We start from the raw sequence: 16,625 nt of genomic DNA, 5'->3' as shown, positions 1-16,625 counted from the left end.
AACCCAAATAAAACCTGCCCACGTGAGTATAATATTCCATGTACTCAATTATCCCATTTCCATTGAAGACTTTTTCTTTCTACATTTTGACATTTCTCCAATTAAGGATCTTTTTTTTTTTTTTTTTGAGACAGGGTCTAACTCTGTCACCTAGGCTGGAGCGCAGTGGCGCGAACATGGGTCACTGCAGCCTTGACCTCCCAGGCTCAGGCAATCCTTCCATTTCAGCCCCTCTGAGTAGCTGGAACCGTTAAGGGCATGCCACCACACCTGACTAATTTTGTTTTGTAGTGATGGGGGTCTCGCTATGTTGCCCAGGTTGGTCTTGAACTCCTGGCCTCAAGTGGTTCTCCCTCGGCCTCCAAAAGTGCCGAGGTTACAGGCGTGAGCCACCATGCCTGGCCAAAAATCTTATTTTTAACGTCAAGTGTAATAGGCCAGGCACAGTGGTTCACACTTGTAATCCCAGCACTTTCAGAGGCTGAGGGAGGATCACCTGAGCCCACGAGGTTGAGGCTGCAGTAGCTGTGTTTGTGCCATTGCAGCCCAGGTGACAAGAGTGAGAACTTGTCTCAAAACACCAAAAACAATAGCTAGGTGTGGTGGCTCACACTCGTAATCCCAGCACTTTGGGAAGCCAAGGCAGATGGATCACTTAAGCTCAGGAGTTTGAGACCAGCCTGGGTAACATGGCGAAACCTTATCTCTACAAAAAATATAAAAATTAGACAAGTGTGGTGGCATGTGAATATAGTCCTAATTACTTGGGAGGCTCAACTGGGAGGACTGCATGAGTCTGGGAGGCAGAAGCTGCAGCGAGCAGAGATCATGCCACTGCACTCCAGCCTGGGTGACAAGAGTGTGACCTTGCCTTCAGCCTCCCCAAAAAACTCCACAAAAACCCAACTTTTCAACACTTATCACAGAAGTACCTTTCAGTGAGTTTTACTCGTTTAATGTGATATTTGTATTACAACAGGCCTTTCTACAGCTTAATTTTTCAAAACAGGTTTTGAACATTTCTTAATGTTATTCCAGGTTTGGACACAACTATTTAATCTGAACAGTCAGACTGTAAATAGGTTTGTCTCCATAATCAAATAACAACATTACAGTATTTTCCTAATTTATTATTATTTTTTTGAGACGGAGTTTAGTTCTTGTTGTCCAGGCTGTAGTGCAATGATGCGATCTCGGCTCACTGCAACCTCTGTCTCCCAGCTTCAAGCGATTCTCCTGCTTCAGCCTCGAGTAGCTGGGATTACAGGCATGAGCCATCACACCCAGCTAATTTTGTATTTTTAGTAGAGACAGGATTTCTCCATGTTGGTCAAGCTGGTCTCGAACTCCCGACCTCAGGTGATCCACCCGTCCCAGCCTCCCCAAAGTGTTGGATTACTGGCGTGAGCCACTGCACCCAGCCTTCCTCATTTAATAAAAACCTAAAAGCACAACCTGTCTTGCATGTTTCAGCACAGTACACAGAACCCAAGAATCTTTCTCTGATCCAGCCAAAATGAGCAAGGCAGACTTTGACTCAGATCTGCAGTGCTTACTTCTTAGTAGTGCTTTCTTGATAGGGTCATCTGAGGAAACTCTTTTATTTAATCTGCTCACCCACACGCACAGTCTCAAAGACCAGTTAAAAAATATAAACGGGCCAGGCACAGTGGCTCATGCCTGTAATTCCAACATTTTGGGAGACCAAGGCAGGTGGATCACCTAAGGTCAAGAGTTTGAGACCAGCCTGGCCAACATGGGGAAACCTCTTCTCTACTAAAAATACAAAAAAAAAAAAAAAAAAAAAAAAATAGCATGGCATGGTGGCACGCGCCTATAGTCCCAGCTACTTGGGGAGGCTGAGGCAGGAGAACTGCTTGAACCCAGGAAGCAGAGGTTGCAGTGAGCCGAGACTGCACCACTGCACTCCAGCCAGGTAAAAGAGCGAGACTCCGTGTCAAAAAAAAAAAAAAAAGAAAAGAAAAATTAAAAAAAAAAAGAAAGAAAAATAAAGAAAATAAACATGTTCATCCTCACTAGCCATCTAAGAAATTTCGATTAAAACAATTTTTGGGTTTTTTTTTGTTTTAAGGGTGACAAAATACTATATGGTATCCTGGTAATAAAGATCTTCCTAAACTTTCCTAAAAAAGTTTTAGGAAAAAGGGCAGTTTACGTAGTCATAGAAGTAGAAATTGATCTAACTTTCCTGGATGGAAATTTAGCAATAACTTTCTAAAATGTAAACGTACATACCCTGAGACTTTCCAAGTCCACTTTTACGAATCTATTCTATAAAGAAACCTCACACATAACCAATGGACATCTTTGCATATAATAGTGAAAAATTGGAACCAGCCTAAATTTTTCATCAGTTTCAACAGGAGAATGATACTGTAATACATCTACATTGAAATACCAGCTGCTGTTAGGCAGAATGAAAAAGAATCTCTATGTTTTGTCACAGAAATGTTTCCTGAAAAAAGCCACATGTGAATATGAATGACTCCAGTTTCGTAAAAAAAAAAAAAAAAAATTCCCTCATATCCATGTTATTGTCTGTGCAATGAAAGAGCTAAGAGAACATAAATTTCTAAGGAGTAGTACTGGAGAAATGAAAAGGGAGCCAATTTACAGGCTTATTTGGATTTCTCTTTAATAAGTATGTACCACTTCTGTAATTACAAAAAAAATTTTGTTTCAAATACTCAGCTCTAGTCTTTAATAAACTCCTCAGAATTTGCTCTTCAAACTGAAAGCAAACTGAAAGACCACCAGGATAATTAAGAAGCACTTGAGATAACAGAATCAGTAAAACTAATAACTGCCTCCATCTAGGAAGCCAAAGGAAAAAGGGGCTATTTAATTACAGTGCCAACAAGACTCTCTTAAGACACAGCACTTGGAAATTAAATTTGAAATTTCTCTGAAAATATGATGACTTCACTTTCAGGGTCAGTTTGTATTTATACCCATTCACAGAAAATATTAATATGAACACAGAAAACGGCTAGGAATTAATAACATCCTTACACAGTATAAGCCAATATTCTTTTAATAAGCAAAACCTGGCTGGCAATTTCATAATATGTAAATATTAAATATAAAAGATATTAAGAAATCAGTTTCTAAAGTAGTTTAAGTGGTATAAACACTCCTCCTCCCCGCAAATACTTTCGTTCTATGATCTTAGGTAAATTATATAAATTATCTGATTCTATTTCTCCATTTATAAATTAGGTATGAGAGCCCCTTCACCTGAGGAGTTAAGATAATCACATGAGGATTTATAAGAACTAAGACAATATATTATTCAAATAGTAAAAAATAATTTTTTATACTATTCTTCTTAAGCTTAAGAGTACTACTTGTCAACAATGAGATTATATGTATTACAAAATTTTCCATTTTAATTATACCTTGGGGACCAAAAAATGTTGGTATTGGTTTCTATTTATACTGTTAAAATTTAAAACTCATGCAAATACAAGAAAATGAACAGTACACAATTGTTAAACTGATTACCTTTCTACCTTTTCAAAAAGTTTCAGCCTATCACTGTTCAATGAAGTAATAATCCTCTCTCTGCACGCTCCCAGTGAAGATTTATCAGCCAAATTACATGGATTGAAAGGAGTGCCTTAGCAAACTAGGTATTAAATCAACAATGTGAAAAAAAACCCAATTCTATCATCAAGCTCAGTATTTGTTAAACACCTATAATTACAATACTCATTGACAAAAGTGCAAATATTAACATGGTGAATGGACTGGATTACTTAAAATTATGAAACTCATCACTACTTCACTTATTCTTACTTACTACTTCATTTTTAATTGTCCACAAGTTCTAGTTTTCCGTGTAAAATCTCATGCATTGGTAAAAAGCTTTAACATTTTGTAAACGTTACCTTGGAGAAGAAAGTCGTCTTCTCTCTGGTTCTCTTCGTTTTCTTTCTAAGGATCGGCTCTTGGCTCTTCTACCAGGAGACAGTGTTCGAGAGGGCGATTTGCTCTGCTTAGATCTTCTATCATTTAAAAGTGGAGACCTGCTTCTTCTTGATTTATCACGTGGTTTTGGAGACAAACTTCTTCTTTTAGGACTCCGACCAGGTCTTCTACTGGGTGACCTATTTTCCTTCCCAGATGAAGCATCTTTAGAGGGAGATTTAATTGGCTTCTTTTCTTTATCAGTTTCAGACCGTTTTGATTTTCTCTCTTTGGACCGTGACCTTCCGTCTTTGGATTTACCTCTTAAATCAATTGGGGATCTGGACTTTTTACATCGATCGCGACTTCTACTTTCATTTACAATTGGGGATTTTTTCCTATCTTTTGATTTACTTTTATCTTCGACTTTAACCTTATCATCAGTAGGAGATCTGGCCTTACCAATTTTCTCTTGAGATCGCCTTCTAAGGATAGGGGATTTTGATTTCCTTGCTTGATCTTGAGACTTACTTCTTTTGGATGGACTTTTAGATTTTTTTCTCTCCTTTGACTTGCTCCTAGTTGTTTTCTCTTTAACGATTTCAATACCCCCCTTACTTTTCTTTTTATCAGACCTATGTCTAGTCCGTTCTTTGGATCTGCTTTTACTTCGTTTTTTTGTAGTATTTTTATTGTCCACAAGTTCAAGTTTCCCCTTTGTACTTGAAGATCTAGTACTAGACCTATTTCCATTTCTTGCCTTCTCATGAATCTCCCCCTCTTCTTCAGAGCCAGACTCATAACCTTGCAAAATGAGCCCCATACCAGATTGGACCTTTCCTTCCATTAACTCATTATCAAGTTCGGCCTTAATCAAGGCTCTCTGTTTTTCCAAGTCTTCTAGCAAAGCTAAATCATCAAGTTTAGTTCTTTTTGCTGGAGACATACCCTCTTTATCAGAAGCATCGATAACCTCTTTTCTTTTGTGTTTCTTGTGTTTATGCTTATGTTTATGTTTTTTATCCTTGTCTTCTTCTGAGGAATGTTTATGTTTCTTATGTTTACTTCTGTGTTTATGCTTCTTTTTTTTGTGACGACTGTGCTTATTTTGAGACTGGTCTTCTGATACTTCTCCATTTTCTTCATTTACACTCTTTTCAGAATTAGCATCTTCCATCCTATAAATATATCAAACACGCTTTAAAATCATATCATTTATCAAGTATTCAAAGAGTTATAACAAAATAACAGTAATGAGAAAACACATCTCAATGTAATACATGAAGTCAGTCACTAGAATTTTTTCAGAACAGCTTCACACATTTTATTTCAAAGAAGGTCTATGTAAGAACTGAGTTGGATAGTGACACAACTTCATTGTGTTTCTAATGGTTGAACTCACCAAAAGTATTAGAGGAAATCCCTAATGGAGTGAGCTTAAAAATTACAGGTTAGAGAAAAAGGGAAAAACAAACCAGGCACAGTAAAACCTCATTAACATTGATTTAGTTCAAGGAGCCACTCAGTAACTTAATTTTTAAACCAACATTTCTCACACATTAACAACCAAAGGGTCCATTTTCTTTTTTAGTAAGACTAATAACTATTAACATACACTGGAAGACTAATCTCTTTCTCCACTTGAAATTCATAAAACTTGGTGTTGCTACAATAAACCCACCAGGTCACTTGTTTTGAGCGGATTTCATCTTATACCTTAAAAACAAAACAAAACTCTAGAGCCAATACTGAGCTATACCCAAAATAAGCACTCAATCAGTGTGCACTGGTAGCTGATACTGATGATGGTGACAGTATAAACACATCCTCAAAAGTTAAATCTTCAAAGAGAACTAAACCAGAAGTTAGGACTCTAGATTTGTAGTTGTCACTAAGCAATCATACGACATTCGGTTGAACCACATGGAAGGGCCTTTTGTAAGTCAACAAGTCTAATATCAGCAATTTAATATAGTTCAACCCAATATTCATTCAGCAAGTGATTTAATCTCCCTGAATTTCAAATGAGAACTCAGTTTCCCAAAATACATTCATGTTAACAGACGCTTTGGAAATAAATAATAAAGTGGGGGATTCTGTGCTTAAATGTTTGGCTTACGCTGAGTTAAAGAGTTTATGATTCTAAATTATTTTATCAAGTCTTTGGTGTTTAATAACCCCAGGTTAAATACTAGGTCAAAAGCATTATTTAACGTTCTCTTTAAAAGTTACTCCATAATAAACCATCATCCTAGAATATCAGACCAAAAGTGGCCTTAAATTATCTAGATTCAGGCCATCATACTATTTTTGGAGGAAGCTATGGTTTATTTTGTCAGGTCTTCATATTATATACTCCTATATTTTTAGTAAGTTTATCCTTTCAACCTAAGAATTCATCAGTCTACTTAGAATCTCTTTAACATTTGAAAAAACCTCACCAACTACAAGTAAGCATTAAGACAAGTGGCAGGAAAACAGATGTACAAGCCAGGTGCAGTGGCTCCCGTCTGTAATCCCAGCACTTTGGGAGGCTGAGGTGGGCGGATCACCTGAGGTCAGGAATTCAAGACCAGCCTGACTAACATGGTGAAACCCCGTCTCTACCAAAAATACAAAAATTAGCCAGGCATAGTGGCACGTGCCTGTAATCCCAGCTACTCAGGAGGCTGAGGCAGGAGAATCGCCTGAACCTGGGAGGCAGAGGTTGCAGTGAGCTGAGATCGTGCCATTACACTCCAGCCTGGGTGACACAGCACCCAAAACCAGTATTTGCCTCCCTCAAAGAAATTAATATCTGGTTGTACATAACCATCAAATACTGGAGAAGTGCAATGATGAAGACACGAATAGGGGCATTATGGGAACCCTGAAGGATCACCTAAACTCATTTTGAGAACAGTCAGGGACAGCGTTTTATAGATCACAGAAAGAAACCAATTTGTTAAGCAGGGACTTTCGGAGGACAGAAGAAATATTTACTGAGAAAGGACAGGGATGAAAAAATAAAGGTTAGCCCAGGCACAATGGCTCAGGTCTGTAATCCCAGCACTATGGAAGGCCAAGGTGGGAGAATCACTTGAACCCAGGAGTTCAAGACAAGCCTGGGCAACATAGTGAGACCTCATCTCTACTAAAAATAAAAAACATGAGCTAGGTGTGGCAGCGCAAACCTGTAGTCCCAGCTACTCAGAGGGCTGAGGTGGGAGGATTACTTGAGCCTGGGAGGTCAAGGCTGCAACGAGCCATGATGGCGTCACTGCACTCCAGCCTGGGCGACAGACAAGACCCTGTCTTAAAAAACAACAACAACAACAAAAAACACGTTGAGTAACACTGCCCTAGAGAATGAGTAACGAATTAACAAGAAGGGAAAAAGGGGCATTTCAGATAGAGAAAGACAGTGACAAAGGCAGTTATATATAGCAAACTTCAAGTAGATCTGTGTTGTGAAAGGCATTGAGGTTAAGATTCCAAGTGGAGCCAGGCACGGTGGTGCACAACTGTAGTCCCAGCTACTCAGGAGGCTGAGGTGGAAGACCACTTGAGCCCAGGAGTTTGCAGCTGCAATGACCTATGATTGTACCACTGCACTCCAGCCTGGGCAACAGAGAGAACTCTCCATCTCTTAAAAAAAAAAAAAAAAAAAGATTCCAAGTAGACAAAGTCTAGGAGATGACAAAATAGTATATGATTCTAGGAGGGGTGGTTGAGAGAGAATTAAAGGTTCACTGGAGTCACAGAGGTCCACGAACTGCAAAAGTAGGTTGTCTAGCCAGGTCTCACAGTCTCGAACAAACTTGCTGGGAGGCGGGGTGGGGGACAGAGAGAATGGTGGTATGATTGAGAAGTTATTAATTAGTTGACAGCAATGAGGGGGAGTGCAAAACACACAGCCACTACAGGGTATCATACTCAAAGAACTTTGATTTTTGGATGTCACATTGCCAACTTCCATTTCTGGCAGGAAAAGGTATTTAAGATATGTGCAGGAGAAGCTACGTTCTCTGGTGAAAGTCAGGTTTTAATTTGGGTTGACTTCTCTCTAATGGAGTATGAGAAGACACAGGACAAATAAAGTAGTGTTCTCTGGATCATTAATTTTTCTCAAAGAATTGGAAGAAGTGCAGTATCTTGGTATTAAAAAAACAACACTAGGCCATGTGCAGTGGTTCACATTTGTAACCCCACACTTTGGGAGGCTGAGGTGGGAGGATTCCTTGAGCCCAGGAATTCAAGACCACCTAGGCACCACAGCCAGACTCTATCTCTACAAAAAAATTTAAATTAACTGGGTGTGGTAGCATGTGCTTATAGTCCCAGCTACTCAAAAGGCTGAGGTAGGATCACTTGAACCTAGGAGGGGATCACTTGAGCCCAGGAGTAAAAGGCTGCAGTGAGTCATGACCACGCCACTGCACTCCAGCCTGGGTAACAAAGGAAGACCCCATCTCAAAAACAAAAAAACAAAACACCATCATTGCTTTATTATGGAAGGGAAAGAAGTCACATAGATTTCAGTAAAAAAGATTCCAACGCATTTTAACTTTGTTCTTTATACAGACTATATTCTCATCCTTTTCCCCCAGAAATCTCCCATCCCATAATCCAGAAGGTCTCTTTTTCCTGAACCTTGACTTACAGGGGGAAAAGTCTGAGAAAAATTTAGGCTAATTCAAGTTATGAAGGTAGGAGAATCTTTAAAGATTGAGAATTATCTTTAGGCATATAAAATCTAGTGCCCAAAGTACAAAATTCTAGTCACTAAACTCAAATTCAAAATTACCTAAAGTTTTGAGTTTTAACTCAAGACTGTCCTCAAGACAACGGATAGTCGAGTGGTTAAGCGTCTCTGGAGCCACACTGCCTGGGTTCAAACCCCAGTTCCATTACTTACTAGTTGTGCGGTCTTGGCAAGTGATCCTCAGGCATCTCATCTACATGATGGAGAAAATAATAGTACCTACCTGAAAAGGTGTTATGAAGTTTACACAGTGAATAGATGTTAAACGCTTATGACAGTGCCTAGCACAGACCAAGTCCCCTCCACCCCCAAATAAGCTATTATTATTGTATAGATGCTAGATACATGTATTTATTTACAAAAATTCTGTGGAGCTGAAAGGGCTACTAATAAGAATGTTATTTTAAGGAACAGCATCAAAGAGCATAGATTCTGGAGTCAAAGTACCTGGTTTAAATGCTGCCTCCAACATGACAAAGCTATTGTAACCTTAGGCAAGTCGCTCTTCTGTGCCTCAGTTTCCTCAACTGTAAAACATGGGGAAATAGTACTGACAAATCATAGGGCTTACGAAAATTAACGGAGTTCATAGTATAAAAGGCTGTCACACTAGGTGTTCAAGAAATTTCTCCCCATTTGAGACTTCTGAGGTTCAAGGGACTTGCCTAAGGTCACACATACAACAAACCAGTGAGAAGGCCAGTATTCCAAGTCAGTCAAAAGATCTTCCATTTGATTAAGATGCTTTAGAAGTCAGATAATGTCACTATTCTTTGTGAAACTTTATTGCTTTCTACCTTATTCAGAGCAAAAGGTCCTATACTTACAGCCCCAAAATCCCCAACACTCTAAACCTAACACTCTTCTCCCACGGTCACCCTGCTCCAGCCACACCATGCTCCTTCAATAGGCATACTCACATCTCAGGTACATGGTACCTGTTTCTCCTGCCAGGAACGCTTTCCCCAGACACATGCATTCCTGGCTACCTTTGCCTACCTTAGGTCTTTGCTTAAACGTCACTTTCTCAAACAAGTTTTCCTGATCAATCTATTTTAAATGCAAAACCACCCCACTGCACACATACTCTCCTTCTGTGCTTAACATTTTTCTCCAAAGCAACTGTTACCACTAATATAATTATTGTTTGTCTCTCCCTATCATATTGTAAGCACTCTATGAGCAGAATTTTCATTTTAGTTCACTGTTCTGTGTCTAAGGGCCTAGATTATCTAATCTATAGCAGGTGCTCAGTAAGTATTGTTTGTGTCAATTATATATTTAGAATAACATAAGGTCAGGCACCGTGGCTCACACCTATAAACCCAGAACTTTGGGAGGCTGAAGCAGACAGATCACTTGAGGTCAGGAGTTCAAGACCACCCTGGCCAACACGGTGAAACCGTCTCTACAAAAATACAAAAAACTAACCAGGTATAATGGCGGATGCCTGTAATCCCAGCTATTCCGGATGCTGAGGCAGGAGAAGTGCTTGAACCTGGGAGGCGAAGGCTGCAGTGACTCAAGATTGTGCCACTGCACTCCAGCCTGGGTGGCGAACAAGACTCCATCTCAAAAAACAAACAAACAAACAAACAAAAAAAGCTGGGCACAGTGGCTCACACCTGTAATCCTAGCACTTTGGGAGGCTGAGGTAGGGGGATCATCTGAGGTCCAAAGCTCAAGACCAGCCTGACCAACATGGAGAAACCCCATCTCTACTAAAAATACAAAAAAATTAGTTAGGCATGGTGGCGCATGCCTGTAATCCCAGCTACTCGGGAGGCTAAGGCAGGAGAATTGTTTGAAGCTGGGAGGCAGAGGTTGTGGTGAGCTGAGATCATGCCATTGCACTGCAGCCTGGGCAACAAGAGCAAAACTCTGTCTCAAAAACAAACAAAAAACATATAGAAGTTGCTTAAAGATGGTTTACATTATCTATTACAGACTCTTAGAACTTGAAAGTTAAGATTTTGCTTTGCTCAGTTTTATCTCCAGTGCCTCACACAGTGCACACACATAGCACACATCTATTTTTGAATGAGTGATATTCAAAATTACTGATATCTCATCAACCCCTCCCAAAGGAAAATCAGTTTTTTGAACCCTTATCTTTTCTAATGCTAACAAGTTACAAAAATCTTAGGAGTTTCATTAAAAATTCTCAAGAGTTTACCCATAGAGGAATCAACTTCTATCCAAAAAAAAAAAAAAAAAAAAAAAAAAAAAAAAAAAAATCTAGCTCCTAGAGCTTCTGGGAATCAGACATACATCCTGATGACCACTATCACTGTAGAAGGGTCATTTCCATGAGTGACTAGTTTCCATTGTAAATTAATGAGTATTATCTCAAGAAATAATGAGTAGGTTCCTGCTAAAAATGTTACCAGCTTGGTACAATTAGGTTAACCTTAATTATAGCGTTTTCTTATACAGGGGATAGGTATACAATGGATCTTTACCAGTCTCAGCTCATCTCTCAATGCAAATGTCACTAAAAGTAACAACTAAAGTCTGACCAGGTCAATCTGGGAAACTTGAAAGATTGAGTCAATGGCATAATGTATTACATACAATGGGCTTGTGCTAAAATAGCTAAATTAGGTTTATTATCAATGACTTTCTTATAAAGCTCAAGAAAAAGGTTTCCTGTTAAAATACCTAATGGTCCTCTTGGATAGTTTATACTGACAATAAATACAGGCCATATACATTTCATTTATATAAATTTACGCTTTAACATTACCATTTTACAATTCAACATCCCACATTTAGCCAAGTGGATGTGTATACCAATTTGGTCACAACAGGTTTATCACAAAATAAATATTTATTGAGAACCTATTGAGTGGATAACATTCTTCGGATCACATTATTTGGAAGCAAAGGTGAATGAGAAGTGCACACAACATGGGGGTGCTTAACAGTATTTGTATATTTGCTTTATTAAGTTTTACCTTTTAAAAAAGTCAAGTCTTGAGGCATCCAGAACAATGAATGAAAATCATGGAACGCCTTTAAAATAATATAGTCACAGTCAGGTGCAGAGGCTCACACCTGCAATCCCAGCACTTTGGGAGGCCAAGACTGACGGATCACCTGAGGTCAGGCGTTTGAGACCAGCCTGGCCAACATGGTGAAATCCTGTCTCTACTAAAAATACAAAAATTAGCAGGGCATGGTGGTGCATGCCTGTAATTGCAGCTACTCAGAAGACAGAGACAGGAGAACCACTTGAACCCGGGAGGCAGCAGTTGTAGTGAGCCGAGATCGCGCTACTGCACTCCAGCCTGGGCAACAGAGACTCGGTCTCAAACAAATAAAATAAAATAAAATAAAATAAAATAGTCACCAATCACCAACCACCAGTGTTATTTTAACTTCCTCTTTCACATTTTTTTCCAAAGAATAATAGTCTTAGTGAATTTATTTGGTAGGCATTCAAAATATACAGACACAGAGGACTGATTGATTAAAATTTGTGTACGAATGAAGCCGTTTTTAAGCTAGACAGTTCTTTACAATTTTTTTTTAGTGATAAGCAAAGTGAACGCCACAGCTACTTTACCAGGAAAGTAATTAAGCCTATTTCTCTGACAAGTTAAAATGTATACATCTTTTAAGAAACTGGGTCTGGCTATGTTGCCTGGGCTGGATTCAAACTCCTAGGCTCAAATGATCCTCCTGCCTCAGACTCCCTAGTACCTGCAGCACCTGAGCCCAGTAGTTCAAGAACAGCCTGGGCAACATGGGAAGACTCTGCCTCTACAAAAATATTTAAAAATTAGCTAGGCATGGCCGGGCACGGTAGCTCACGCCTATAATCCCAGAACTTTGGGAGGCTGAGGCGGGTGGATCACGCAGTCAGGAGATTGAGACCATCCTGGCCAACAAGGTGAAACCCTGTCTCTACTAAAAATACAAAAATTAGCAGGGCGTGGTGGTGCATGCCTGTAATCCCAGCTACTCGGGAGGCTGCGGCAGGAGAACTGCTTGAACCAGAGTCCAAGGTTTCAGTGAGCCAATATCGTACCATTGCAATCCAGCCTGGAGACAAAGTGAGACTCCGTCTCAAAAAAAAAAAAAAAAAAAAAAAAATTAGTTGGGTGTGGTGTTGCATACCTGTGGTCCCAGCTACTCCGGAGGCTGGGGTAGGAGGATCACTTGAGGTTGAGGCTACAGTGAGCCATGATAGTGTCACTGTACTCCAGCCTGGGTGACAAGAGCTCATGTTTCAAAAATAAATAAAATGAATAAAAAGAATTAATGTAGATATAATAATGAGAATGGGTCCAAAAGACTAACTAGTCTTAAAACCTTCCCTCTGGTCCCTGCTTTGCCAAATCAGGTTTGAGAAATTAGGTCTCAATAAATTAGACACATCACATCAAAAAATGGATCTTTCTGGGACAGTGGAAAAAATAAAAATAATTTCATACTTGAAAAGCAATTTAAAAAGAAGTCACATTGTACAGTGGGAGGCCAGACAGTTCAATAGTTAGCAGCAGGGCTTTAGAACCAGACTGCCTGAGTTTAAATGGGTGTGCCACTTAGGGTGACCTTGAGCAAGTTACTCAATTTCTCTGTGTTTCAGTTTCATCATCTTTAAAACAGGAAAATAAAAGCATCTACCTCTATAGGGTTGTTAAAAGAATTAAAGCCTTCAGGAAGCTTAAAAGCTACTTTTTATATTTATTCTTTCTAAATTTTCTATTTTGAACAGATTCCATATAACTGTAAACTACTCAGTGTTCTCTAAAGAACTGTTGTAGACACTATATTCAAGGACTCACTGTGAGCACCAGGCACAGTGTTTGCTTTCATACCAAATGGTTATCGTCTTTGTTAAATACTTTCAAACTACTGAAAGTGAGACATATACAGACCAAATATTCCATTTACACCAAGTGTTCTGTGGGGAAGGGAAGGGAAATTAAAGACTATCTCTGTTATTCATACAGTAGAGGCTGAATATGTATTTTTTAAATTATTAAGTCTAATATTATTTGAAAACAGTATGCGAATAAAATATGACTAACCCATTCCTCGAAATGAATCTCAAACATCCCTAAAATCAAATAAATGGACATAATACTACAGAAATTTTCAGATTAGTAGAAAATGTAACCACATAGCATGAGATCTGCACTGTATTGGCATAAACACTGTAACTGTGCCACACAATGAACTCGGTGAGAAACAGTAAGAGGTTAAAGCTAGTTTAAAACTTCAGAATCCATTTGTTCTCTGCTAAGTCAAATTATAAAAATAATACAGCAGTTTTGAAAAGCCCTTAGTTAAAAATTCCGTTTTTCCGCCTAGCTGAGTAATGCAGATGATTGAGGAGCCCAAAACTGGACGCACAGCAATTAAGTGTCAGGTTGTCTGGTGGCAAAGATTTCTCCTATCGCTCAGTCACAACTTGCTGGGAGACTATACCTCTTTCTAAGATGGCTGGAAACAGATGAGACAGTGCAGATGCAAAAAAAACGGTCGCTATAGGAACATTGCCGTAAAATCCATTCTCTCTATTATGGTTCTTGTTTGAGTTTTCCTAACATAGACATGAAGAGCAAAATACTGCTTTTAGTTAACCAATGGTTAACCTTGCAGCTTACACACGTATTTTTGTTTTTTCATTTTTCATTTGGCCGCATGGATTCTTATATTAGCTTAATTATAGATATAAAGTGGTTTGGCAGTAGCTAGCAATTCCCACTACTCCTTCCACTCGTCCTCGTCCTCCTAAAGGGTTATAAACTCAAGCAAAAAAAAAAAAAAAAAAAAAAACAAAGGCCAGGCCTCAAAACCAAAGACTCTATCTCACTTTGCCTCAAGTTTGCAAGTTGGTAAAAAAAAAAGCTGCCGGCAGGCACTCAAAAAAACAAAACAAAACAAAACAATACTGGGTGACTGCTGGACTAAAGAATACAAGGTGACGAGATCAAGTATCCTGCTAGCCACAGACTAGCTCTGGGATGGCCAGAGTGTGTGACCCTACCACCTCCGCTCTCTGCTTTCAGGTCCTAAACTGACACCAGTAAAAGGACGACTGGAGGTACCGCAAGAGGAAGAAAAGACTTCGGGCTTGCCCCGCCTGCTGCCACTGACCCTCGTGTCCCCAACACCGATGCCGCTAAGAGCCGCGGCCAGGGAGCTCAGATGGGTCCCCAAGGGAGGAATGGGAAAGCGCGACCTCACTGCCGCCACGCGCACCGGACCTGTAGAGGCCGCTCGCGCCTACGCCTCCCGGGGCAACGACGCGCTGCAGGCCGCGGCCGCCTTCACCCCAGCAGCCGCGGCCTCTGGGAGAAGGAAGCTCGAAGGCCGCCTGCTCCCCATGCCTCCCACCCCACAACGAATCACGCCGGAAAAGGCAAAGTTTGACTCTCGCCGTTAGGCCCGAACTTTCCCGCCCGCCCGTGCAGCTCCCACTCGGCCGTCCCCGGGCTCCAGCCTCTGGCCCACTCACAGAGACTACTTACTCTGTCTGCTCCCGCAGCGACTGGGTCTCCGCGGCGGCCATCTTGAACTTCCTGACTCCTCGGCGGCGGTGGCGGCGGCTCCCGGACGGTGGAAGGTAGTGGAAGTGGAAGAAGAAGGAAAAGAGCTGCCGCGCATGTGCTGAACGCGTAGGGAAGAGCGGGGTTCTGAGTCCGCGCTAAGAATCCGGATATGAAACCTTGCGTCCCGGGACTGGCGCAGGGCGTAGTGTCGCAACTTCCGGGAGCATGGTGGGCGGGGCTGCTGAAAATTGAGGGCCGTGTCAAGCTTGAGCTCTTTCGTCAGTGCTGGAAATGGACGTTTAGTTATTGAAGCCCGCTGACGAAGGAAGCCAACAAGAGAGGCATGTCGGCATCGGGTATGCGGTTCCAAGAACTGATTGGCTATGGAGACTGGAAGTTGGGTGAAAATTCTCATAAACTCGGGCAAACGAATTGATGATTTTTCCCTGGTCGGTGTTAAGAGACACAGTAAATGCTTAACCATCTCGCTAGATAACTCAGCTGAAGTGGCATTAGCTTCCCCGGAAAGTGTGTAGAAAGGCGTTTTTAAATACTGTAAATTAGGGTTGTACCTCGAACGTAAATATCTTTTAATGTGGAACTGTTACTGTATTTGATACATCTTTTCAACTTTTACATAGTTCAAGGGTGACATGATTCAGGAGTCGTTCAGTTCGTTGTTTCCGTAATTGGAACGTGTAATGTTTTTTGGCTCAAGTTGCTTTATGTGATTTTGTTTTTTTCTATAACGACGCTGCAGTAATGGGGTAGAATGGAATATTGTAGGGAAAACATTTACTGGCTCTTGGAGAGCTCTCAATACCAATTAGGTTCTTTAATTCCTCTTTAAAAAAATATTTCTCGGCCTGGCGCTGTGGCTCACGCCTGAAATCCCAGCACCTTCGGAGGCCGAGGTGGGCGGATCACCTGAGGCCAGGAGTTCGAGACTAGCCTGGCCAACATGGTGAAACGCCGTCTCTGTTAAAAATACAAACAATTTAGCCGGGCGTGGTGGCGCGCGGCTATAATCAATCCCAGCTACTCGGGAGGCTGAGGCAGGAGAATCGCTTGAACCCGAGAGGCGGAGGTTGCACTGAGATCACGCCACTGCGCTCCAGCCTGGGCAACAGGGCAAGATTCCATTAAAAAAAAAAAATTATCCATACTTTGGAACCTAGAAGCAGCGTGACGATCACTTTCATTCTTGTAATCATCTTAGTTTGCCTTTGTCCTAGAAAATTGAGTTCGGAATCTCCAGGCTCCATACATATCTCTTGATTTCCAGGGGAGAAGGGTTTCAAATGTTCTTACAAAATGTCTCTTGCTGCCTGAATTCCCAACGTTTTGAAATGTTAGGGCCAGGCGCGGTGGCTCAGGCCTGCAATCCTCTAGCACTTTGGGAGGCCGAGGCGGGCGGATTGCCTGAGCTCAAGAGTTCAAAGTTC

General features: G+C 40.7%; 1 protein-coding gene across 5 annotated transcripts in view; it reads right to left on the bottom strand.

Annotated features, from left to right (window-relative positions):
* PRP4K (pre-mRNA processing factor kinase PRP4K) overlaps positions 1–15,326 on the bottom strand; it is a 43,630-nt gene extending 28,304 nt beyond the window's left edge. For 3 of the 5 annotated variants that reach the window (XM_038005706.2, XM_073005629.1, XM_073005631.1), the window contains exons 1-2: positions 15,160–15,326; positions 3,912–5,108 (exon numbers count right to left, since the gene is read on the bottom strand). In XM_038005706.2, the coding sequence (XP_037861634.2) occupies positions 3,912–5,108; positions 15,160–15,200 (1,238 nt within the window). In that variant the 5' untranslated portion in view covers positions 15,201–15,326. The remainder of the gene's footprint in view (positions 1–3,911; positions 5,109–15,159) is intronic. The other 2 variants (XM_038005703.2, XM_073005630.1) reach the window with 1 other exon arrangement.
* Positions 15,327–16,625: the final 1,299 nt, after the last annotated feature.

Source organism: Chlorocebus sabaeus, chromosome 17 (assembly GCF_047675955.1).
Source record: "Chlorocebus sabaeus isolate Y175 chromosome 17, mChlSab1.0.hap1, whole genome shotgun sequence".
Taxonomy (NCBI): domain Eukaryota; kingdom Metazoa; phylum Chordata; class Mammalia; order Primates; family Cercopithecidae; genus Chlorocebus; species Chlorocebus sabaeus.
This window is presented reverse-complemented; position numbering and strand designations above follow the sequence as displayed.